Here is a 27,198-nt window from a genome sequence, read left to right as displayed (position 1 = left end):
AGATCCATGTAATTTCGGACGTAAAACATAAATTATTGCACACCGCGCGCCGGTCAGATCTCTAGCGGCGACAGTCCGATTGTACCTATCGGCAAGCACACCGGTATAGAGGTCGGAAAGTAATCAGGATCTTAGTTAGCGCCAGGCTCCTTACTGTGCGCGCAGGTACCGAAGATTTCAGCGGAAGGACCCTTCCAGCGGTAAACCGTTTGTTCTGTCTGTCAGCCGAATTCTTGTGAGATGAATCACACCAACAATCTATCTGTCAATTTATGAATCGTTTCCTGTCTATTTAAAGCTTGAAAACATATTGGAAAAAAATATTTGAAAACACCGTAGAATAAAATTTCATTACAAGTGGTAGTGAGGTCAACTTATTTTGGCGTTTTATTCCATTTTATGGAACTTAATATGGCAAGTGTTTAAGTCGTATTTTATTGTGTATTAAGAGCATCTCTTACTTAAGGTTACCTCAGCAGTTAAAATTTTTCCATAAATAAAAACAAAATGGCGAACGCATTAATAGTCTTGCACAGCAGCTAGTCGCTGCACAATAGAGATCGTCGGGTACGGGTATTTTTGTCCGATTCCCGTACCCGATGGGTTCGAGTCGGGTTTCGGGTAACGCCGAAAAATATTTTTCGGGTTCGGGTTGGGTTCGGGTTGGGTTCGGGTTGGGTTCGGGTAATGTAAAAACCAAGGCTTCGGGTTAGGGTCAGGTACGGGTTTGAAAAATTCTCAACTGGTCCGGCGCGGGGCGGATACGGGCAATTTGATTTTCGTGCATTATGAAAATTTAATTATTAACTTTTCAAGCCTGGGTGTTTTAGCATAGTCTTGGTCTGGGAGGGAGAAACGGATACAAAGCTCTGGGAGTGTCAAAAGAACCAGAATGAGCTGTTAATTTGAACCAGGAGAAAAAAAGCATCTTTTAGTAGCAGGTATTCTAGTTACTTGAAAGTATCGCCTTACTTGAAAAAATATTCAACGCAAGCATTTTTTGTATTCAGTGTGGTTACTAGACTGGTAGTGTGGAATGGAGTGAAATTGATCAGTGTGGTGAAATTGATCTCTTGAAATTTCTCGAAAGCCGCTCATTTGTTAGTGTCAACTTCAGTGTCAATCGTCTACGTGTTGGTCAGGTAATTATTACCTGATTTTCACGTACCTTTTTACGTGATATTTAGGTGAAACCATAAACAGAACGCATAAACCCCACATGATTTCCACGTACTTTTTACGTGTTATTCAGATGGAATCTACGTGAATTTTAAGTTAATAGACTAGACAGCGCATATAAAAAATATAATTTGTTTTCGAATACTAAAAAATAATTACTTGTTTAAAATCGAGATTCCAACCGAAAAAAACAGGGATGACCGGAAAAATGTCGACCGTTCAACCGGTAGGAGGTGTTTCGCTCGAAAATGACCGTTGACGATTCCAATTGTCCGGAAAGAATTCACCAACTGAAAATTTGAAAAATGTATATGTTTCCTCTGTTAATCTAAATATTATTCTGGCTACTTACAATGCGTGTTCCAATATAAAATTAGCTGAAACAGCTTAGGAGTTTTTTGGACACCGTATTGCCTTTTTTTCATACTAAAAATTCACGTAAATTCCGCTGTCGGAAACGTCACACCACAGTCGCACTAACACTAACAAAGTCAAAACAGTGCGTCTTGAACTGTCCTACAGATCAGACGTTTTTTCGGTTGCTTGTGGACTGGTCTTTGACTGCCTATAGCTTCAAAGTTTGTGTTTTGTCAGTGTGTCTTTTAAAGATTACCTGAAAGTTATTTCCCATCAGTCTTTCTCAAGACTACCTACTTTTGAATTTAACATTTGTTTTAACTTTTTTCGTATCACCTGAAATGGCTGGACGGAAAAAGAAACCTCGCATCGCTGCGGGGAGGAAAAGAGAGGCATCTCTTTCTGACACATCGAGTGTCTGTAGTGACAATCCTTTTGATATTTTGCCTGAGCAAGAAGCTGGTGAAATGGAAGTTATTAATAACGGAACTATACAAAATATAAAATCTTTAAAAAAGGAGAAAGTTCCACCTATTGTGGTAACTATTTCTTCTGAATTTAATATATTCAAAAAGGAACTTTCAACGTTTGTTTCTGACGTTAAAGTTACCTATCAAATTGGCCGTAGAGGTGAATGCCGCTTATTAGCCGACTCAGTAAAGGGTCGTGATCGTCTTGTTCAGTATTTAACTGACAAGATGTACAAATTTTTTACATATGACACCAAGAACGCCAAGCCGTTCAAGGTTGTCTTGAAAGGTCTCACCAACGATCAAACCGTTGATGAGATCAAACTTACTTTAACAGAATTACTTGGCATAGCCCCTACCCAAGTAATTCTAATGAAACAAAAATCACGAGGCGGAAACAGTCAGAGAACTGGAATTTCCCTTGTTAATTATTTAATTCATTTTAACCGCAATGAGGTTAACAACTTAAAATTTTTTGAAAAAGCACATGCTTTGTATAATGTGCGTGTAAAGTGGGAAATTTATAGGAAGTATGGCGGAGGTGAAAAGCATATCACCCAATGCCGTACTTGCCAACGTTATGGCCATGGTTCCAAATTCTGTAACATGGACCAAAAATGTCTTAATTGTGGAGACTCTTCTCACAAAAAGGACACATGTCCTGTGAAAGAGAGTAAAAATTTTCGCTGTGCGAATTGTAACGGCAACCATATGTCAAATTTTTATCAATGCCCAGTCCGTTTAGCAATTGTTAAGGCAAGGCAAGGTAAACAAAATTCAATTTCTCAATTAAAACCAACTTCAAAACAAAATTCTCCAAGCGTACCAGTGGCGCATAGTTTACCTACTCCTTTGCATACCCGTTTAACTTATGCACAGGTTACAGGTAGTTCGAACATTATACCGCCTAGTGTTGGTAGTTCGAAAATGACCGTTAATATGGGTAAGCAAAACAGGCTAGAAAATAATTGTACACCTATCACTCCAGCTAATATTGCTGCCGAAAATATTTTTTCTAATGTCAACTGCCTGGGGCCTATTACGGCAGGTAAACTTTCTTTTTTGCAACAGGCAATGTTCGATCTTATGAACGCCATGTTGCAGGCAAAATCAATGTTTGAAGCCATTCAAATAGGCACAAATTTTACTATTAAAATTGTTTCTAATTTAAAATTTAGCAATGATTTTAAATAAAACAATTAAAATATTAAATTGGAATGCTCGCTCATTGAAGGCCAATGAGAATGAGCTTTTTAACTTTTTAACAGTAAATAATGTGCATATTGCAATTATTACTGAAACATTTTTGAAACCTAACATAAAATTAAAATATGATCCCAATTACGTGGTTCATAGATATGATAGGATTCAGGGTTCCGGCGGTGGAGTTGCAATTGTTATTCATCGCCGAATCAAACATCGTGCTCTTCCCCATCTTGAGACGAAAGTTATTGAAACTTTGGGAATTGAAGTTCAAACTGAACTTGGGATTTTATTTATTGCCGCAGCATATTTACCATTTCAATGCACACGCGAGCTCAAAAATTATTTTAAAGGTGATTTACAAAAACTCACCAGAAATCGTTCGAAATTTTTCATAATCGGCGATTTTAACGCTAAACATCGTTCATGGAATAATTCTCAAAGTAATTCCAATGGCAAAATTTTATTCAATGATTGTTCTTCAGGATACTATTCTATTTTGTCTCCGAATAGTCCTACATGCTTTTCTTCTGTAAGAAACCCTTCAACAATTGATTTGGTGCTTACAGATCAAAGTCATGTATGTAGTGATTTGATCACACATGCTGACTTTGATTCTGATCATCTTCCAATAACTTTTTCTTTATCACATGAATCAGTTTTAAACCCTATGAGCTCTGTTTTTAATTATAACAAGGCTAATTGGGAAAGATACAAAACTCATATTGAGAGAAATTTCAATAATGAGCTTGATTTGCGAAACGAAGTGAATATTGATTCCGCTTTGGACGCATTAAAATGTGCAATTGTTGATGCCAGGAATTATTCTGTTCCAAAGGCTCAAGTGAAATTTGATTCACCAATAATTGACGAAAATCTTCAACTTCTAATTCGTTTGAAAAATGTCCGCAGACGTCAATATCAACGTTCTCGTGACCCTGTTTTTAAAACTATTTATAAAGATTTACAGAAAGAGATTAAACATAGATTTACTCTTCTGAGAAATCAAAATTTTGAGACTAAAGTTGAAAAATTGAAACCATATTCAAAACCATTTTGGAAGCTGTCGAAGATTCTTAAGAAACCTTCAAAGCCTATTCCAGTTTTAAAAGATGGTGAACGTTTTCTTGTATCCAATGAACAAAAGGCTCAAAGACTTGCTCAGCAGTTTGAGAGTGTTCATAACTCAAATTTGAATTTTGTGAGTCCAATTGAAAATGAAGTCACAGGTCAATTTGATTTAATTTCTTCCCAGAATTTTTTACCTGCAGAAATAATTGAAACTAACTTGAATGAGATTAAATCAATTATTAAAAATTTCAAAAATATGAAAGCGCCTGGTGACGATGGAATCTTTAATATACTAATCAAACATCTCCCTGAGAGCACAATGGAATTTTTAGTAAAAATTTTCAATTGCTGCTTCAAAATTGCATATTTTCCCAAATTATGGAAAAATGCAAAAATTACTCCCATTTTAAAACCGGATAAAAACCCAGCTGAAGTTTCAAGTTATCGACCAATCAGTTTGCTTTCTTCAATAAGTAAACTGTTTGAGAGAATTATTCTTAACAGAATGATGTCACACATCAACGAAAATTCAATTTTTGCAAATGAACAGTTTGGATTTCGCCATGGGCATTCCACAACTCATCAATTGCTCAGAGTTACTAATATGATACGAGCTAACAAATCTGAAGGTTATTCCACTGGAGCTGCTTTTTTAGACATAGAAAAAGCATTCGACAGTGTTTGGCATAAAGGTTTGATTGCGAAATTGCAAACTTTTAATTTTCCAATTTTCCTAATCAAAATTTTAAAAAATTATCTTACTGATCGAACTCTGCAGGTTGTCTATCAGAATTCAAAATCTGATAGATTTCCTGTCAGAGCAGGTGTGCCTCAAGGTTCAGTCTTGGGTCCAGTCCTGTACAACATATTCACTTCAGATCTTCCTGATTTGCCTCCAGGATGCACAAAGTCATTGTTCTGCGATGACACAAGCATTTCCGTAAAAGGAAAAAGTCTTCGTGTCATATGCAGTCGATTGCAGAAAAGTTTAGATATTTTTTCTTCCTACTTGCAAAAGTGGAAAATCTCTCCCAATGCTTCTAAAACTCAAATGATAATTTTTCCGCATAAGCCTAGGGCTTCTTTCCTCAAGCCAAACAATAATCACGTTGTCAAGATGAATGGGGTTATTTTAAGTTGGTCCGACAAGGTTAAGTACTTGGGACTAATTTATGATAAAAAACTTATTTTCAAAGAGCACATTGAGAGTATACAAGCCAAGTGCATCAAATATACGAGATGTTTATATCCTCTCATTAACAGGAATTCTAAACTTTGTTTAAAGAACAAACTTTTGATTTACAAACAAATTTTTAGACCAGCAATGCTTTATGCTGTACCGATCTGGTCAAGTTGCTGTTCAACAAGGAAGAAAACGCTTCAAAGGATTCAGAATAAAATTCTGAAAATGATTTTGAAGCGTCCTCCTTGGTTTGGTACGCTCGAATTACATAGACTTACTGGTGTTGAACCATTAGAAGCTATGTCAAATAAAATTATTAACAATTTTCGACAAAAATCGTTGCAATCCTCAATTGCTACGATAAGCTCTCTTTATAGCCAATAAGTTAGCAATTAAGTTAGTTGTAAGTTTACTTCCCCTTTTCTGACAAGTAGGTTTAAATCCCTACGAATGATAAGTCCTAATTGCGAAAGCAAACAAATCCTAACAATTAAAATTACAAATTTCTAACAGTGTTGAGAAGTCACCATTTGTGATTGGACACACATACTCATTATTTACTAATATTTATCATAAATACTTAAGCTACTAACAAATCCCCCCTTAAAAAAAAAAAAAAAAAAAAAAAACAAAGTCAAAACACACAAATACCAACGCACTCAAAATATTTACATTATTATTTGACCGATTTTCGTGAATTGACAGTGAATCGTACGTGAAATTTAAGTGAAAGTTACTAATGTCACGTAAAATGGCAAATTTTCTGAAGGTCAGTCACTTACGTGATTTTTCAGATGGATTTTACGTGCCTATTTTTTAGAGTGTAGGCAATGTTAACGTGTCCTTAAACGCCACTTTTTCATGATTCACATACGTGTCAAAGTTAACCCTTGCATGCCCGGTACAATTTTTCATAATTTCGAAAAATTCTTCTAACTCAGTCAAAACTCAATCAAATTTGATCAAACAAGTTTCCAAATAATAAAAGAAGTATTGAATTTACTTAAAGTAATTTTAGTTAATTACGTTAAATTTGGAGAAGTGAGTAAAGTTTGATAAAAGCTCCAAAATGTGATTTTCAACAATGATCAACCCATACTATTGAAGAAATACTGATGAATTCGCAAAAAAAGATTTTAATTTCAGAGCTAGTTTTTGAGCTTTTGCAACAAACCGAATTGAAATCGGTCCAACGACGATCAAATGAGAGCAAATTTAGCAACAAGCAGCTCGTGAACCAAAATAAACAAATTTTAACCTGAAATATCGTTATTTTCGTTTCCAAACTAGCTGTAAATGATATTTTTCAGTACAGAAATCATCATTTATCTTGAACATATCGAAAAAAGCACAATGCCAAAAGAATGTATGGAATTCAATGGTGATCAATTTCACCCCAATTTACCTCATAGTACCTTATAGAATTATCGAATTTATTTTATGAAGTAGACGATAGAAAGTTCACCAATTGCCATAGAGGCTTACTGGAGCACATACCAGTACTTGTTTTAAGATTATAATATTTCGGGAAAAATGTACATGAAGCTAGTTAATTGGAAATTGTTATGAAAATTGATCAATTTCACCCCATTCCATGGTACCCGGTTATATGGGAAAAAAGATGGTGATATTTTTTCGCTCCCATGCACTTTTCGGTTTCCTTTTGGGTCCTACAACAACTGTGTAAATTGTCAGATCGATCGGTGAAACTATATTCTTGCGTCCGGTTTTTAAAGTTTCCATACGATTTTATATGGGAAAATTCACTTTTCCAAAACTTATTCTCTAGAGATGTCCAGTGGGCTCCTTAAAATATATCGATACATGATATTTGTAGGAAATTTTCCTGAAAAAAACAATTCCAAAGACCGTGAGGCGCTACAATGCTTATAGAAAAAGTTATTTTCTTTAAACTGATTGAATATCTGACAAACGGCTCACCAATGAATTTTTCTAGCAATACTGCTGCAGCATACTGCTGTTGGAAATTCAACCATATGATAAGAAATAGTATCGCGTAAAATTTATCATGGAGGCTTCTACGAAGAGACTATGAGTAAAAATCACACTTTCAAGGTTAATTCCACGCGAAATTATTTCTCATCCTTAAGAAGTTTGCAATAGCAGCATGCTTTAGCAGTGTTGCTGGAAAAATTCAATGGTAAGCCGTTCGTCAGACATTCAATCAGTTTGGGGTAAATAACTTTTTCTACAAGCATCGTAGCGCCTTACGGACTTCAGAAGAGTTTTTTCCAGAAAAATTTCCTACAAATATCATGTATTGATATTAGTCCTGTGCGCCGCCACGCCGCGCCGCCGCCGCCGACACTTTTACGCACGCCACCGCCGCCGATGATTTGGACTCGGCGCGCCGCCGAGGAAATTTTTACCGCGCCGATAGTGATTGTGTATGCTGGATTTTTTCCTGATTATAGAAATACCGCAAATCACAGCCGATAAGGGCCTTCACCCCCTTCACTACCCCTTCACTCCGACGTAACGCAATTTTGCATGGTGGCCTCACGCAGTGTGCTAGGCATACAGACGCGAGGCTTAATACGATATTGTATGATCGCATGAGATCCAATTATCATGACTATGTGTTCCGGATTTGCAACATACATTCCGCAGCAGAGTCTATTGAAAAATAATTTGCACCCTCGATGATTGACAAAAAGCGTCATTCAATGACTTCTATATTTAACTCAGATATTTTCTACTCTATGTATGTAGTTTAAGCTTAAATTTATTCCTAAAGAGTTTAGGTTGGCCATAATATTTTTTCAAATCATGCGGCGCAGACGCATAATCGAGGGCAAGGAAACGTGGCGGCACTAAGCTGCCGTGGTTTCCACAGTCCGTGCCGGCCGCCAACCCGCCGTCGGAAGTGGCGGCCTCTTGCACACAATCGACTGATCTAAAGATTTGCTAGGTCTACTCTAACAGAGTTTCTTTCCCTTAGTTAAGTCCGAACGAGCGGTAGCGAGTAAGGACATCATTCGCTCGAACAGCGAGTCGGCCGAAGGCCGCGAGTGTATTGTTTTCTAAATGACACCCTGAAGCGAAATACATGTTATTAAAAGAGGGCTGTGATGATGACGATAATACCGTATTCCGCCTCACTTCCCATCGGCCTTGTGTCTATTCGGACTTGCGTCCATTCGACCTCGCGTCCCTTCGGCTTCGCGTCCATATGCCTCGTGCCCGTCTGCCTGCCATCCATTATGCCTAGCGTTCTATGCCTTGCGTCCGTATGCCTTCCGTCTGTATGCTTAACGGGTTGTTATCATTTACGAATGTTCCCTAAGTGTAAATTATTTTAATTATAACATAATATGTTTATTTTTATTTTTAATTTTTATGTAAACGTATGAGCAATCCCGGAATGTTATAAAAAATTAAGAAAAAATGATAAGTGGTTTTTCATCTATTTTTTGGTAAAGATTTTAGTTTTCTCTAGAATACTAAGTTTTTTTAGATCAATATGCGAGAATTCACTGAAAATCGACTATGTTTTTGCGGAATTCTCCTTACTTTGTTGCTTGACCGTTAATGCATCGAAAAAAACATTTACGCTATTTTCCATTACCATGGTGATATTTGCGGATTTTTCGGTCAGAATGGATCGTTTTCGACCCATCGTATTTAAGGGTGATTTTCATAGTAAAGACATCACATAGTTCATGTGATTTTGTTGCTTTTTTCAACGCTATTTCGTGCAAACAAAAATTTTCCAGATGGTAATGAAGAATCTGTGGATTTTATCGAAGAATTCTATTTGAATGAAAAGAGTATCCCTTTTTTCAGTTTTTCCATATAAATATATGAAAGTTGAAAACGACCCTCTAACGTAAGATCTATCGAATTTTCCCAAAGTCGGTCTACGGGTAATCAAAATGAACTCATCGACAAACTACCTATTTTTTTTTTAAACTGAATGTCTTTAGAAATAGCAGTGTTCCTTGCAATTTTTTTTTTTTGGGATTTACACTTGTTTTACTTTCTCTGCTTGATTTATTATTTTCTGGTTGTTCGGCGTCACGCCGGCGCGCCGGTCGCCGCCGAGGTAAAATGTTTTCTACGCCGCCGCCGCCGATGATATGGTCGGCGCACAGGTCTAATTGATATATTTTTAGGAGCCAACTGGACATATCTAGAGAACAAGTTTTGAAAACGTGGATTTTCCCATGTAAAATTGTATACAAACTTTAAAAATCGGGCGCAAAAATATAGTTCAACTGATCGATCTGAAAATTTACACAGCTGTTATAGGACCTATAAGGAACACGAAAAGTGCATGGGAGCTTACATTTATTTTTCGTCCCACCACTACACAAAATATTTGGTTTATTTCTACGTAATATGATAAATCTAATAAACCTTCAGTAATAATCCTGCCAGCGTATTTCGATTATTAAACTTGCGCTTTCTTGATATACGGTCCAAGCCAGCTTTCTTTTGAAATTTGAGGAATTGCTCAACCAACTTCTGTTTCATGTAGCGACAATTTTGTAGTTGCACCGATAACGTCATCAGTTATTTCTGTGGAAGAATGATTACATTTTTCTTGACCGTCTTATTCGATTTATTCGACCGAATTTGACCGACTTATTCGAAAAATACTTATTACGAAAACATCCATACACGCAATGAAATAAACAATATTTTCTGATCATTCCGCGTCAAAGTCTCGACAGAAACGGACGTGCAAAGTGGTCGTTCCATTATATTTCGGTCCGTGTGTACGAATAACGAAACAATAGATTAGATAATCCGCTTTCAAGGCCCACCGGCTATAGTGTGTTGTGTCGCTACGTGAAGTGATTCCGTACCCGGCGCATTGAGGTATGGCTGTATTGCGGCGAAGCTATCGGCTGCAGCTCTGATCTCACGGTGTGCAGTGGAAAAGATAATCCGCATTCAAGGTCAACTGACAAGTGAGTTGTGTCGCTGCGTGAAGTGATTCCGCACCCGGCTCGCTGCTGTTTGGCTGTATTTACACTGCTGTGAGGCTGTCGGCGCTAGTGCGCTAGATTTAGCGCAATGGATGTAGATCCCTCGCCTCTCACGCCGCCATCCTCGAGCCCTCCGGACCCTGCCCCTTCTGTCCACTCTACAGTCCCTTCTAGACCCAGGCTTTACCCGGACGGATCTCAGCTTTTCACACTCGAGTATCGCATTAACCTATATACCCGCACGAGACGTGAAGATCGACGGTGTCATAACAGATTCGAGTCTGTCGGTCGAGTGTATTTTGGAAAGCGGCTTTGACTGCTTCAAAAATTCTTTGTGCCACGACGTAAAAGTAAAGATCTTAGATTGCAAGCAATTGCAGTCTGTGTCTCTTGTCGGTGGCACAAAAGTGTACACTCCGTCAGACTCGTTTCGTGTTACGTTTGCCGGATCTGCTCTCCCTAGCCACGTCTCGATCGATCGGGTTCGTCTGCCTGTGCGATTGTATGTACCCCGTGTTATGATTTGCACCAATTGCAAGCAGTTAGGCCACACAGCCGCCTACTGCTGCAATAAGGCACGATATAGCAAGTGTGGGGAGACTCATGCGGACGATTCTTGCAGTGTAAATGATGAAAAATGTATTCACTGCAGGGAATATCGGCATGAGACCCATGTCCGGTGTACATGCAGCGTAGAGATGAAATAAAGCGGTCAGTTAAGGAGCGTTCAAAGCGTTCGTACGCTGAGATGCTGAAGAAGACCGTGACCACTTCTACCATAACATTGAACCCCTTTGATCTGTTGTCTTCTGATGGAACTGATTCTGACGATTCACCAGCGGGAACATCTTATGCCAATCCCTGGAGTCTAGAAAGAGGAAAAATATTTCCTCTCCTAAACGTCCCCGTAAAGGTCCTAAGATTTCCCAAAGTGGGATGAAAGGTACAAACAAACCAAACAGTGTTGCGGAAAAACCGAAGCAAAATCCTCCATGCTTGCAAATTCGAAGTCCCAGAAAGAGTTCCCAGCTCTGCCAGGAACATCTAAAACCCCAGTTGTTTCTTTTGCACATCCAGTTGATGAAACAAACTCTAGATTAGTGAAATTTTCTGACATTGTGGACTGGATTTTTGAAACTTTCAATGTACCCGATCCAATTAAAGTTTTTCTCACAGCATTCCTCCCAACAGTCAGATCATTTTTGAAGCAGTTGACTGCCCAATGGCCCCTCCTTGCAGCGATTGTATCCTTCGATGCCTAATTCATCTGCTTATATGATGGATTCTATCTCTGTCTTACAGTCGGATTGTAGAAGTATTTTACCAAAAATTGATTCATTTGAAGTTTTGATAAATAAAAACAAATGCGATGCATTTTCCCTTTGTGAACTTGGCTTACTTCGAATATTGATCTCAACTTCCATAAGTTTAATATTGTTCGCCTTGATCGAGACACCCCATATGGAGGAGTACTTCTAGGGATTAAAAAGTGCCACTCTTTCTATCGTATTAACCTCCCCTCGGTTCCAGGCATCGAAGTTGTTGCATGTCAAATGACAATACAAGGTAAAGAGCTTTGCATTGCCTCAATATAAATACCCCCCCCCCCCCCCCAGAGCACAGGTTGGGCAACGGCTGCTCTTTGATTTAATAGAGCTTCTCCCCTCGCCACGTTTGATTTTGGGAGACTTTGACTCTAATGGCGTGGTATGGGGTTCCCCTTACAATGATAACCGCTCCTTTTTAATCTATAACCTTTGCGATGACTTCGACATGACAATTTTAAACAACGGTGAAATGACACGTGGCTTAACCTCCAGCACGTCCAAGTACTTGGAATCATTCCTTCTGTTCGACGTCGTTTCAGTTGGATTGCACATGGAATGTAATCCTTGATCCTCACGGTAGCGACCATTTGCCTATTCTAATTTCAGTTACTAACGGGTCAACTCGCACACGACCAATTGATATTCCATATGACCTCACATGGAATATCGATTGGAAGTTATACGAGAAAATGGTTACAGAAGCTGTTGGATCGATTCAACATCTTCCACCACTTGAAGAATACAACCTCCTCGCGGGCTTGATTCTCGAGGCCGCGTTGCAAGCCCAAACGAAAAAATATCCCGACTTAATGATCAAAGAATGGCCTTCTACTCCGTGGTGAGACAGAGAGTGCTCCGATTTCTACACGCTAAGATCCGACGCGTTTCTGACCTTCCAGGATACAGACAAGGCCAACGATTTCAAACGTTATTCGGAGCTTGATACCAAGCTTAAAAGCATGGCTAAAAGAAAAAGAAACGCAGTTATTGGCGTCGATTTCTAAACGAGACGTTCAGGGAGACATCGATGAGCACTCTTTGCCCAGCCCGAAGAATTCGAAACGCTCAACGAAAACGAGGAGTCTTCAAGTCGGTGGATATTTGATTTTGTCAGGAAAGTATGTCCGGACTCTGTTCCTGCGCAAAACTTTGTTCGCGATGCGTCTCCGGGCCACGATAGAATGTTGCGATAGAATCATCCTTTACGATAGCAGAATTTTCAGTTGCCCTCCTGTCCTGTAACAATAACGCGCCTGGGTTAGATAGAATCAAAGTCAACTTGTTGAAGAGTCTACCCGGCACTGCCAAGAGGCGCTTGTTGAACTTGTTCAATAAGTTCCTTGAGCAAAACATTGTATCGCAGAATTGGAGGCAAGTGAAGCTAATCGCCATCCAAGAACCGGGAAAACAAGCCTCTGATCACCACTCTTATAGGCCGATTGCAATGCTGTCCTGTATCCGGAAATTGATGGTAAAAATGATACTTCGTCGTTGAGAGCACTGGTTAGAATCAAATGGTCTACTATCAGATACTCAGTCTGGCTTTCGCCGTGCCAAAGGGACGAATAATTGTCTTGCGTTGCTTTCAACAGATATTCAGCCGGTGTATGCTCACAAAGAAAAAATGGCATCTGCGTTCTTGGACATTAGGGGGCTTTTGATTCCGTTTCTATTGAAATTCTTTCGGGTAAACTTCACCGACAAGGATTTTCTCCAATTTCGAATAATTTTTTGCACAATTTGTTGTCCGAAAAGCACATGCATTTTACGCATGGCGATTTGGCAATTTTTTTGGACCAGAGGGGAACTGGGAAGGTGGTTACATTCCATTATACCCAAGGTATCGACGACCCCGTGGTTCAAGGGGTTGGATGTAGGTCGAGATTTCATTTGCGTGATGTCTCGGCTTATGTCTAATCACTATCAATTTGACGCGCATCTCCGTCGTATTGGGCTCAGCGAAGGCAGTATCTGTGCCTGTGGTGAAGGTTATCACGACATAGAGCACGTTGTTTGGTCATGTCCTGTACACCATGACGCCAGGTCTAAATTAATAGCTTCCCTGCAGGCCGAAGGTAGGCAGCCGGCTGTCCCTGTTCGTGATGTCTTGGCGAATCGTGACCTACCCTACATGTCCCTTATATACGTTTTCCTGAAGTCCATCCACGCCTCAGTCTAGTCCTATTCCCTTCCGCCTACATCCAACCAAACGACAAGAACACGTTAAGACCCCGGATCCGGAAACAGCAACTAGACCCGCACGATACTCTCAGGGCCCGAGGGAGACAACCCAATATGCCAGTTCGTAATATCTTGGCCCAGTGGCGGAACATATTACATATCCTGCTGCTGCTTTTGGTTATTAAGATACCTTAGAGAGTAAGACACCAGATATAATTGGCGCCGTTGAACATTAATTTGTATTTGCGCCGTGTCAAATAAATTATAGATGAAAAAAAATCACTAAAATAAATCAAAACTTGCCGAAAAACCGATATATTTTCATTTTTTTTTTTTCTACAAAAACGCAAATTTTCCACACACTTTCATCATAGATTCTTAAAGGCACAAGTAGGGCTCTCTGGCATTCTATCAGAAAGTGTGCTTACATTGTATTTTTTTTGATAGTCAATATGAGGAAAATTCCATATTATTACCTATGTCACTTTTCAAGTTTTTAGAATCTAATATAAAAGCAAAGCTTTGCTGCTACATTCCGATTTAAAACTTGACCTTCTGTGCTACCGCTACGATCCTATTGACCACAAGCAGGATCTCCCGAACCTGCGACGACTGGCTTGTTAAACTAGCATCGTACCCCGAGACCAACTGGGAAGAAACTAATATAATGTGCTCTTAATTGAATGTAAACATACAATAACAGCTTTAGTTGGGTTTTATATATTTCAGCATATTCAGAAAACTATTTTTCTTTATTTCTGAAAGAGGTTATCTTGAAGGTATGTTTCAACATGAATCGTTTTATGTTTCTATCAAGATTTCATTCAGAAATTATGAAAATTCAAATCAAGAACTACGAAATCATGTGCTCGAATTTTCCTTTATTAAATTCATATTTTGTTATTTTGACCTCACCTCCATATAGCGAATGTCTTATGTGTACTGGTGATAAAATTGCATTTAACTCACAAACAGAGAGAAGAATGTGTAGCGGTTTAGGAACACTTTCCATCGAGTTTCTGGAATATATTTATGTTGGGTAAATTAACCTATAGTGGATCGCTTTCCTTTATTGGAACACCCACCAGATTAACTCAATGTATGCGAAAACTTGAGAAATTTCCAGAAAACTTCCATCGGGAAACATCTTATCCACCCAGTCTGCATCACAAAAATTTATGAATTCCTATTTATGTTTGGTTACTTGAACTAGGGGAGTGATATAAAAGTCCGAAGTTTCCAATCGTCATGCCTCCTTCAACTGAAATTCCAAGGAACCAATTGTTTTCAACAGATTCGTTTGATAGAATGTTGAATGTTACTGATTCCTTGGCGTAAATAGCAACCCCACCAGTATGTCTGGAATGCGAAAGGCGAAAAGCAACTTTGTATCCCGGAAAACAATACTGATCAAATGCATCAGCATCTACTATATGAGTTTCGGTTATAAATACTAACATTGGACGTTTTGTTTCCACAAGATGCCGCAAAGCAACATAATTTGTAGATAAACCAGCAATATTCAGATATAATATTTCTAACTTCCTCTCACATTGCGATTCTTTTAGCTGCTATTTACTAAAAAACATGTTGCTTTTTCTTTTTTCGAACAGTCTCCGATAAACCGGACACTGTGAACTAGAAGCTGGATGTTTACCGTCCAAATTCATTTTCAATTCTTTATTTGACTTTAAACAATTCACGCAGTTAAATTCAGTTGAAGAGCAATCAGATGTCTTGTGTTGCCCGCTACATTTGGAACATGTTTCGGGATTAACACACTCCGTGCTTTTATGACCAAATTCTCCACATTTAAAACAACGCAAAACATTAATGGCCTCTTGTACAGGACACTTGGCCCACCCAATGCTTACTTTTCCAGCACTCATCAAGGCGTTATAAGTATCCTTGTCAACTTCAACAATTACATTATATTTATTATATTTGAAGCGAGTATTTTCGTACTCCGCAATTACTTTTACTTCATTGACGTTGATGTCATTTTGACTTTTCAACAGGTCAATGAAGTCTTCAGAGGAATACCGATCACTCGTTCCCACAATTTTCAACTTTGGTTTCGGAATTGTGGGAATAACAGCACTATACTTTTCACCTAGATTGCTCTCTATATCTTTTTTCACAACCTCAACATTATCCCCTGTTGCACACTCAGCAATAATCGAGCCATTCTTTCCGTTCCTAAAATTGCTAATTTTGTGTATTTTTGGATCCAATTTTTCTTTTAAAAATAATCTAGTGTTTTCACTAGATTGAGAAGACTCGACTGGTTGATCACAATGACCGGCCGAGCCTTACGGTTCTCTTTTCTTTGAAAACGGCCCCAGTTGACCCCGCTAAAACGTTCGCGTAGGTTTGTTTAATGCAACAAAAAACCTCGTCATCGCGTCTCGAATCGTCCACAATCAGTTCATCGCGTGCTAAAAACATTTTCTTACTGGGATTTGAGTCCGATTCAGAGTGAACCGTTCTCTCATTACGTGCTCTCTTTCTGTTCATTGAGGCTGCATTATTTTCCCGTTCTTTAATTTCAAGATATTTTTTGAAATCATTCAGCTTACTGGCAACACTGGTTTCAATGCATACAATACTCTCACTCAGAGAGTCACTGACCGATTTCAAAATCATCTCGATACCACTTGAAATTGCCGTGTTTATATTTGATTCAATTTTGCTTTGGTTATCGGTAAGCGACTGAGACATAGATGACAAAACACCCATAATCTTGGTCAGCTCACCACTCAAAGCATCAATGTTTCCGCCGTCATCTTGGGCTGATAGACATGATACACATTTAAACACAATATTATCATTATCATTTACGACTTTCGCTGCTATTTCTGTCAGTGGTGTGCAAACTCTATGGAATTGAGACTTGCATTTACCAACGCAAATAACAGGATCATCGCTAATGCGAATGGTATTGCCACATTTCGCACAATCCATTATCCCGATACAAACAAGCAGACGCCGCTGCAGACAAATACGCTGGTATCGTCCAGCAGCAACGGCAGAGGCTATAGGCAGCGAACAATGAAAAAACAACAATGAAATTTCAATCAGCAGCCGTAGTGTCTATGTGATAAAGACGCGGTGGTCGGCGCTGGCACAAATTAAATCAATAAAAAACAGAATAAATCAAAAGCATGCAAAGACACTTCTACTTATCCGTTAAGATATCCAATTTGGCCGTCGGATCACTAGCACTAGATCACCTATAGCACTTTATTTCACACAAGAAAAAGCTTTTTGAATTAGACACTAGTGGTACACAAGCTACCATGTTCACCGTATCACGTATTTATGTTAAGAACAATTGAGTTAATCTGATGTGTTGTCTGCCATGAAGTAAAGTACAGGGGTCCACTATAGGTTAATTTACCATATCATCTTCGACAGGAATATCATAGCTACGAACTCTAGACAACCAAGATGTTATGTTTCCATACTGCGTTCCACCAGCTCTATCATACTCATATTTTAGATTCGAACATACTTGTCAGTCCACCAGAATCATACTACCCTATTCTAGAGAAACATTTCAAAAGGTCCTATCTGCTTTGATCGATTTTTTGATCGATTACTTTCATTCAATCACCACAACCTATTAAACACCTTTATGACACGTTATTTGCAGAAGTTGATAGCGGAGGGATCACTCTAGCCTTCTGAACGAAAACCACGCTTGGGAGAGTTACTAAATCGTATAGTGACATGCCATAGCATAGCTAGTGTAAAATAGTCAAATGTTGACGATTAAGGAGCGGTCATCAATGCTTGCACTACAGTGTCTTTTTACTGTGCAGGGTAGAAATAAATAAAACGAATTACGGTACAAATTTTACAAAATTTAATTCCTCTCTCAATTTTTGACCATTTATTTAATAAATACTTTTTCTCAAATACAGGTACTATTATATTACACAAATTTACAGAGATAAAACAGTAGGATTGGATAGTATAAACAGTACAGGTTACTACTATGGTTGTGCGTCCGCCAAACACTCGTAACGCCTCCGACAGACTATTTTACAGACTCTCTGACCTATACAACCTGACTCCGTCGAGTAAATCTCCGAATGCTGGCCCCCCTCTGTCTTACTGTACCAAAAAAATAAATAAAACAATCTTCCAACAAATATTGTTTGTGTTTACATTATTAAACAATCGCCTAAAGTTTTTCTTAGAGTGAAGCTTTCAATGTAGTAGTGGTATTCATTGCATAAAGTGTTCATTTGTGTGTTCGTGTTCTACAAGGATTTACGGGTTTTAGTTAGATATATTAGCTAGCCTTTGAATTACGCGTATATTTACAAAAACAGGTTTCGCTGCGGCTTGCTTATGTGGTTTTAGTATTATGCAGTTTTTTTCCTTATTACAGCAGTATACAATATAAGCCATATTCGATCGCAGTTTCTCAAATATCATGGATAGATTTTTGTACAATTTTTTTTACCAACACTGGGTTTTATTTGTAAGTAGTATCGCTAGTCGTAATATTACAATCGGTATCCCAAACCGCGCTCGGGATCCCGTCCTCAATCGCGCGCTCACTCACACACATGTACAAATCACGCAGCCGTTCGATCTCGATCTCGTGACTCTCTTAAGCGAAAAGTTTCCTAATCTCTTCTTATTCTGCTTCATTTTCATCTGCTACTTCCTCCTCTGGCATAGGAATAAATTTACATGACATCCGCCCATCTTCATATCTTCGTTTCATAGTACGTTTCATAACCTACGACCCGGTCGACCCGGTTTCATAACCTACGACTCGGTGGTATCTTCTTTAAGAGGATACCAGCTCTGCTCAGTATAATACAATTTCATGCAATTTACAAGCGGTTGTGTTTAACGACAACCACATCCGACTACGGTCATGTCCTGGTAGTTCTTCAGGACGACTTTGTTCTGCTCGTTCAGATAGAGCATCGAGATGGATGACAGCTGAGTGGGGACGCAGCAAGCCTTCGGTGCCAGACTGGGACTGATCGAGTTAACCAGCGTTTGAACGATCGCGTGATTCGTCGTGTTCAGGTGATCGGCGATCGGGAACTGGCATTCACCGTGGCAGTAGTAGGCTTCATAGCCCGGTGGAGCCACAATCCAATCGCTCCAACCGACGTCACTGAAGTCTACGTAGAGTGGCCGCCGCTGACACGTTTCCGTGCCATTCTTCCTTCGACGATTCCGCATCGGTGTTCGCCGCGCACGGTTCGCATTACTTAACGCGTCCCGGATCGGCCGTTGCTTATGTCGACCGTCATCGGTGTAGGTGAATAGCAGTGGCTGTTTCTGAGCCCACTTGTCGTGGCTTTCATCGGTACTCCGCCGCAGCCGGACGTGCTCGTGCTGTGGTACGGCTCGAGGCTTCCGTTTGCTTTTACTGATAACCTGAATGAAGATTCCATGGTTTTGCTTAGGATGTCGTAGCCACCGCGCGACTGCTGGCAGCACATCTACACTGATTGGACCGGTTTCGTTGATTTTGACCGTTTTGCTATCGATCAACAGATACGTGGGGGCCCGTTTGCCCTTGATGCCGGGCCGCACGATGTCGTACACCAGCACCTGATGCTGCACGGCCCGGTACCGCTGGTCTTCGATCGCATCTCGGTTCAGCGTGAGTTCCGCTGCCCGCAGCTTCTCACCCAGCGGGATGTTGGTCACGTTGAACATCAGCCGGAAGCGGTGATGATGCTTGAAACGTTCGTCTATATGGCTTTCTGGAAGAAAAACGAAAACATGAAATTGAGATTAGTAAACATTAGTTTACAACGAAAAAATGTTTGGGATAATAGGTAGAGAATAAAGACACAGCACTGAGACTGATTGATTGCTTCGCAGATACGAACTGCAACAGAGCCAGTTAAGTGGAAATTCTGCAGCGAGCAACAAACTAACAAACGAAGTATCGCTGAGTATTTACCGTAAGCTAATAGCGCTATGTCGCATCAGAAGTACCACCGCAAGCCGTAATTTCCAGATGCAAAATTTTCCACGTAAATTTGCGCTGTTTCCATTCCACGCAAATCTCGCACAGGTCAGGAAAATGTGTGCAGCGAATGGTGGCACGCGGCAAAAACAAATCTCACACCCTTCCGTTCCGTGTACCCCGCGCGGGTGCGGCCTAATGGCGAAAGCAGCTCGCTAATCGGTCCCGAAATGTTTACCGATACTTCCCAGACGAAAATCATTCGCGGAATCATTCAACATCAAACAGGAATAAATTACGCTCTTTATTGCACCGCTCACCGGCAGGGGTCGTCTTTTTGCGCGGTCCCACAGTGAGAGCGATCGGGGAATCGTGATCCGGTGCGAACCGATCGGTGATGACGGGGCTGCGGTGGCCGCCGTTTGATCGATATTGATTATTTTTTAGAAAGAAGCACCCGTTACACTAAGCAGCGATCTACGGGGCCGGTGAGGAGGTCCGCTGGCGGAAGCCTATTAGTCGATGTTGATGTTGTGCGCGGCGAAATACAAGCGTAGATCAATTCACACCTGCATCTCGCGAAACAAATAATCGTGTAAACAAGTGGTGCGCTGGAGGCTGCAGAGCTGCGGTTCCGTGTGTATGATAAACAAGCGAAATCAGTGTGTGGCAGCGGACGGGGTTGCGAAAGAACGGACGGGGCGGGCAGAGAAAAAAAAACGTCCGTGGATGATATTACGAACGAGTTTTCAGTCGGTTTCGGTTGGTTCCTCGGCGGCAGCGCCGGGCAGATGTACGGGGACTACGGCCAAAGCCAGAGCAAATGATCGAACGAATTCGTGTGTTGGCTGCTAAAAGCAAATCAATTATCGAAGGTTAATAACATTTGCCGATGACAAGTTTGTGCTGTTGGTTTTGCGCGGAACCTAACGCTTGAACGGAATTGCGCTATGCAGATGGTAGGTGGTTTTTTTTTGGGAGCCAAATATGTTTCCATGCCGTGGAGTAGGTAATGTTTAGAAACTTACAGACGGAAATATCACGAAATTGGCGCTCTCGTTTGGTGTGAAATGTTCTGCGCTATTCGGCAAAATGTGTCAACAATGAGCAGGCTGTTCGCGATGATAATAATAAACTTAAATAATCGGTCGGTGGATTTTTTCCTCAACCGGCATCGTCTACAGCGATCGCTCGGTTTTCATGACTTCAATTACTTGTTTTTCATTTTAGCGTTAATAAAAAAAATGGAAAACATTGATCAGTGGGAAAGGAGTTTTAGACTGTAACACGGCATAACGTAGTAACGTGCAGTATTCAGCCAAACTTTGACTGTTGTTTACATCTAAATGAAACAGATGTTGTCATTTTTACTAAAGTTTTGCGTGGAAGTTTGAAGATGCGTTCGAACAAAATGATTTGAGCACTAATGGGACACCGTGAGTGGTATTTCGATCAGAGAATTAGCCAAAGAAGAAGGTGCGAGTGTCGGAGCAGATCAAACTGCATTATCGAAGTATGGTGAAGAGTAGGTATACCTTTGCAGATGCCCCGAGACGTGGTAGAAAATCCTGCTGACCCCACAATAGACAGGAAGATAAGACATTACTATAAGCGGCATATTGAAGTACGAGATGTGGCGACCTCATCGACTAACGTTATGTGTGCCAAAGAAAGGATGGACATACAGCCTCGTTGGAAGCAGAAGCAGCCAAAACAAAGCACCAAACAGGCTGAATCTGTAAAACCGTGAGCTAGGAGGCTTTATGAAAAATTTCTGATGGTCGACGAAACCTACAAAAGTGTGGAGTATAAGACTGCCACACCGAAGGGAATGAATATCCCCGATTCAATGAAAGCCATTTATACTGGAAAATTCGGCAAGGATTTCATGGTTTGGCAAGCCATTTGCGAATGTGAATAAGTGTCTAGTCCATACATTACGACTGACACAATAAATGGCCAAATCTACGTGAAAGAGAGTTTGCAGAAGCTTATGAGTGGTGTTAAAAAAAGTGTTAGAGACCTCGCGTTCCAAAAATAATCCAAATTAAAGTAAAATTGGAAAGAAAACATTGTTATTGAGTCTACTTTAGAATGCAATGATCTAAAAACCTCTATATAATTTGATTTATTTAAAAATTCAAAAATGTATTATTACAGTACATGTTAACAGTACATAGTTATCAAATTTATAATATGTTTAATGCCATAAAATTCAACAGTATCATTACAATTTAAACATTTTTATATGCTAGCGCAGCCTGCTTTTGGCAGTGCTGATTACACGGGTACAAAATTTGACACATGCAATTGACTTAAAACTAGAAAAAAACACTTTACATTTTGAAAGCAAGGTTCAGCCTATTTCGGCCAATTTTTTCGGAAATTAGTTACGATCGCGCTGTTTATTGGTGTGAAAAGAGAAATATACTTAGTTTGAGTTTGAGGTTACAGGACTCTTACGTGTCGGTATTTGTGAAAAATGTTCCAGTCGCTACCGGCGCGAAAATATAAACAACACCGAGAAAGAAAAAATAGTGATGTAAAAAATAGCAAGATTGAAACGATTTAAAGGTTTCACGGTAGAATCAAATGCGTAAACTGATTCGGTGCTCTAATGCTGCTTTAGTAGTTTCACAATAAATAATTGCAGGTTAGTTGAAACATCAATGATATTCTGGCATTCCCGAAATACGGAAGAATGCAGGAGGAAGTCATCGGTCCTCTTATGCTTGGATTTCTTCCCGTTTCACGTCAAGCAAAGTTGTTGATAGGTAGATAATGAAGAGAGGAGAGGCGAGAAAAATGCAGAAAATGGAAGAATGAGGAAGAAACAAAAAGGAGATGCCAAAAAAGCCATTCAAAATGGCTGGTGCAGTCATGAACAATCGTAAAAAGTGCATGAAAATGCGACTATGTGTACAAATCTGGAGGCCGTAAGCGTATATTGGAGACGATTTTCACGCATAGTCGATTTTTATGCTGTTTATATGGTAATATTTTCCAAACAAGAATTTAGTTAGGGCGGAACTGTTCGAATTTGAAGTCGGCCATTTGTGATTCCTGCACAAATGGTCGACTTCGAATTTTCAAAAGCACAAGACCCGGAAATAGTTAATCTAGCACCTGTGAAAACATATCCTCATGTTTGCATCACACCAGCATAGAATTGTTTAGTATTTCTGAAAGTAATCTTCAATTTCAATAATAAAACCACAGAATAACAGACGTAACACTGGAACCTAGCTCCATCGCCACAAAAAACGTTCATTTCAAATTTTTGAATCGAATAACAGTCATCGCGCGAAATCGTCGTCTGGGGCGCTGTCATGCAATCTCATACATATTTTGTAGTTCCCCATTTGACACATGCAGTAACGCTGGCGCTGATGTCGAAATACATGACGCAGCGCGAACACGACAGCAGATGGTGCTAGGGTTACTAACGTAAAGTACTGGAATCATCCAAACGATGATTTTCTTGTAAATTTGTTCGACGTGTTATGTCTGTTAGTCAGTCATAAAACATTGTTTAAGCTATGAGTCATTCCATCTCAGGTATGCGCACCTATGTAAACAAGCTTCTTAGATTTAACTCTTAGCATGGGGAACTGTTAATTTAAAGTCACTATGCAAACATCCCAACTTTTGCCGATTTGGCCCCCCTACGCTCCGTGGGATTTCGATAAAAGTACAGTTTTTATGTCAAACACTCTTAGTTTTATTGTAGCCTCAAACACATTATGTCTAAAAAAATACTGATACATTATTTTAAAAGAAAACTAATCATGAAACCCAGATAAAACATTGAATTTACGGCGGCAGTGTTGCCAGATATATATTTATTTTGCACTTGAAAAGTAAGTATATTTAGATTTCAAATTTGACAATTTCATGATATTTCTTAGAAAAATTCACCTGAAAAACATTTATCATTAAGAGATACTATGAGCGAAGTTCGAGTTGCAGTATTTTTAGGAACTAAAATCAATTTTACTTTGCTTTGCTTACGATTTCTATATGGAACTCTTTTGATTTTGGACATTCTGGATTAATTTTAATCGAGTGTGTCGAGTGTTGCCAATTGCTAGGGTACGAAAAAAACTGTTTTTTATATTAATTCAAAAGTTTAAATTTAAACATAGCAAAGCAAGTTTTTTTATTGATGAAATTTTCTCTACGAATAGATTCTTAAACATCACAGTTGTTAATTTCCCAATGTAGACACTAGGGTGGGGAATCGTTATATGGAAAAAATGAAACTTGAAAGCACAAAGCCAGAACCAAGTTTTTTTGGTTCCATTTGGGGCCCCAAACAATCCTAAACTTACCGGAGGCCGATTGGTTTTGTCTCCGCTTGGCGCATTGCATTTCAAATTTGTATGAAAATTTGTAGGGGAAAACCCACTTTTTTGCATTTTGCTATCTGGAGAGCTCAGAAAGGCTTAAACCATACCTTTTTTATACTTCAAAAGGTAGGTTTTTTGATGCTTAACAACTTTGCCGAAGACACTAAGGGGCGACGATGTCCATAAAAAATCCTATAGCTGTTTAAAGTTGAGTATGTCAAACTAAATACTGAAAATCATGTTTCCTGCCAACACTACCAGTGTACCTCCGTCAATCAGATTTCTATCATAATTAACCTCTGCAACATGTTGTAAATCCTACTTACGCCCTGAATATTGACCTAAATTTGTTTGCCTAGTCTAGCTCAGTGTATAAATACGATACGAAAGGTTACTTCTGATAGCAATCCTACTGACGCCGGTACACTGGCAGTGTTGGCAAAAAAAAAATATTTTCAGCATTTGCTCATACTATACTAGCTCTTTAATAGCTTCAGCAAAGTTATTAAGCATCTAAAATACTATACTTTTACGTAGTGTAGTGCATCAATAATGCTGGGCTGAGCTCCCCAGAAAGGGAAATACAAAAAACTGTGTTTTCTCATACAAATTTCCATACAAATTTGAAATGCAATGGGCTAAGCAGATTCGGACAAAATTACTAATATGTCCGGACATGTTTAGTATTACTGTGCAGTGCTGCGATCCACCGTTGGCTATGGAACACTGCGATCGAAAGAGTCGCCTGCTCAGCCTTGCTGCGCTAAAATCCACAGGTGTCACCTTCAAAAGGATGACATCCGTGAGATTAATTGTCAATAAGGTGGAGGTCGAGGTAAAACCCCAAAATTATATAACTTTGCTTCTAGAAGTATAATCTCAGCTGTGCAATTGAAAATGAACGTGCTAACTCTCACAAGTTATGATGTTTTGATTTCACTGCAACCTGGTGGGGGTGACACCCAAAAGGGGGAAGGGGAGACAACCAAATTTTCCGCTCCGCGTGTCACCCGGTTACTCTACGCCACTGCTTTACAGAAGGGTTTTTTCCCGGTTTTTTATGTGGGTTGCTTTCCTCCATTACTCAAAAAAGGTTCAAGATATCGATCTGATTTCAAGTACGTTTTCCGTTCTAGGCCACGAGTGATCATCATCGGCCTTAGTGTATTCCATAAACGAAAACCTTTTCCTAGAGAAAATTTCATCAATAAAAAAAACTTTTCTATGCGATGTTCCTGATTAATTTGAAAAACTTTTTTTATCTGGACATCTGGTCAAACAACTGGCAACACTTCCGGTTAAAATTATTATATTTTCAGAGATATCACTAATTTACTTCAAATTGCGTCATCCAGATTGATCATTATCAAAAAAGTAACAAAGATATTAGCAAAATTGAATTAAAAATTGTGAGCAAATCAAAGTTAACTTAACTTTGTTTTTTTTAAAATACTGTAGCTCGAGTTTTACTCGTAATAACTCTGAAGCACAATTGTTTTTCAGGTAAAATTTGCACAGAAATACCATAATATTTGTCAAATTTGAACTCAAAATAAAGAAAGAGGCGATTTGATTTTTCAGATGCAAAAAAATTATATCTGACAAAACTGCCGCTCCAAAGTGATGTTTTTTGGAATTTTATATTATTCAAACTACGATTTCTGGAGTAATATATCCGAAGATATGAAAAACCTTGAAAAAGAAGATAGCTTAAAACCAGCAAAGTTGACTATATTTCTGAAAATGCTGTAATTTCAGTTTTGATCATAATACCTCGGAGTGATAGGCGTTTTTCGTGTGAAATTGACTCAGGAACACGATAACATTATAAAAGTTTAAATCAAAATATACTCATTAGCCAAAAAACGCAAATATTTTTTTCAAATGCAAAAATAGCGTATCTGGCCACACTGCCGCTCGAACTTGACATTTTTGGGATTGACTAATTTCCTCAAAAATATTGTGTCAGTTTATTTTCAGATATTATGTATTTGTGGCCATAATTTATACAAAATCAGAGCTTTTGACTAAAAATAGCACTTTTATTACAAAAGCAAAAATCCTACGGAGCGATGGGGTAGTCTAATTAGCACCAAAGTTAGGCTCTTTGCAGTGACTTTATATAAACTTTAAGTCAAATCTCAGATGCTCGTTGATACATTTGTACTTATTTTTGCACACTTGAGATGGAATGACTCCTATGATAAATTTTACTAAATTAGAACTAAGCATCCGTATTACTTTATGGAACTGCTAACTGATGACGCGTTATCAATTGTGAACAGTTTTCAAGGGTGGTTTCCGAATGTTGAATTCCAAACACACTGTTAGTGTCAGTAATATAGTAATGCCAGTTTTTCGTTGTTCTCGTAAAGGCTGCGAAGTCTGCGTCAAATAAATAGAAGGTCAAAGATTTACAGCGGAATATGGCACCTAGGCTTTATTTTGCTTTGCTCTCAGTGCTAATACTAATTCGCTGGAAATTTCGAGCACTCTTGTAAAGTTAATAATATTTTTATATTTGATTGCCATGAAGAAGAAATACAACTTATGTCTTCCCGTAAATTCAATGAAACTCATTCTTTTTCTAGTCTTTAAGTCACATATTTTTAACACGATAACTGATGGGCAGTTTCTACACTGCCTTCAGTTTAGTATTAGGCTCTTAGTTTTCTAGCTTAGTTTTGTTATTTCAATATTTTATTGGACTTTCACCATGTATTAAAATTGATACTTAATAAGAAAAGTTGAAATTTAAGATTTAGAATAAAATCTTATTCACACAGCCCTTGAACTAGATTTGCATAAAAAATCCAATTACTTATGCATCTGAGCCATTTTCATTACACAACTAGAAGCAGTTAACCAAAAGCACTACTTTATGTCACTACAAAAAGCTAGTGGCAACAACTCGACGGAGGAATTTTTTTCTTATACGAAGAATTCACTTCAGCAGTAGGGGATTTCCT

At 39.0% G+C, this 27,198-nt stretch overlaps 1 protein-coding gene across 4 annotated transcripts in view; it reads right to left on the bottom strand.

Moving 5' to 3' along the window:
* Positions 1-17,772: 17,772 nt before the first annotated feature.
* Positions 17,773-27,198, bottom strand: part of LOC129727306 (protein decapentaplegic) — a 100,722-nt gene continuing 91,296 nt past the window's right edge. For all 4 annotated transcript variants that reach the window (XM_055685015.1, XM_055685014.1, XM_055685013.1 and 1 more), the window contains exon 3: positions 17,773-19,671. In XM_055685015.1, coding sequence (XP_055540990.1) covers positions 18,797-19,671 — 875 coding nt within the window. In that variant the 3' untranslated portion in view covers positions 17,773-18,796. The remainder of the gene's footprint in view (positions 19,672-27,198) is intronic.

This window comes from Wyeomyia smithii, chromosome 3, assembly GCF_029784165.1.
Source record: "Wyeomyia smithii strain HCP4-BCI-WySm-NY-G18 chromosome 3, ASM2978416v1, whole genome shotgun sequence".
NCBI classification, from domain to species: domain Eukaryota; kingdom Metazoa; phylum Arthropoda; class Insecta; order Diptera; family Culicidae; genus Wyeomyia; species Wyeomyia smithii.
Note: the sequence above shows the minus strand (reverse complement) of the source record. Positions and strands in the feature narration are given on the sequence as shown.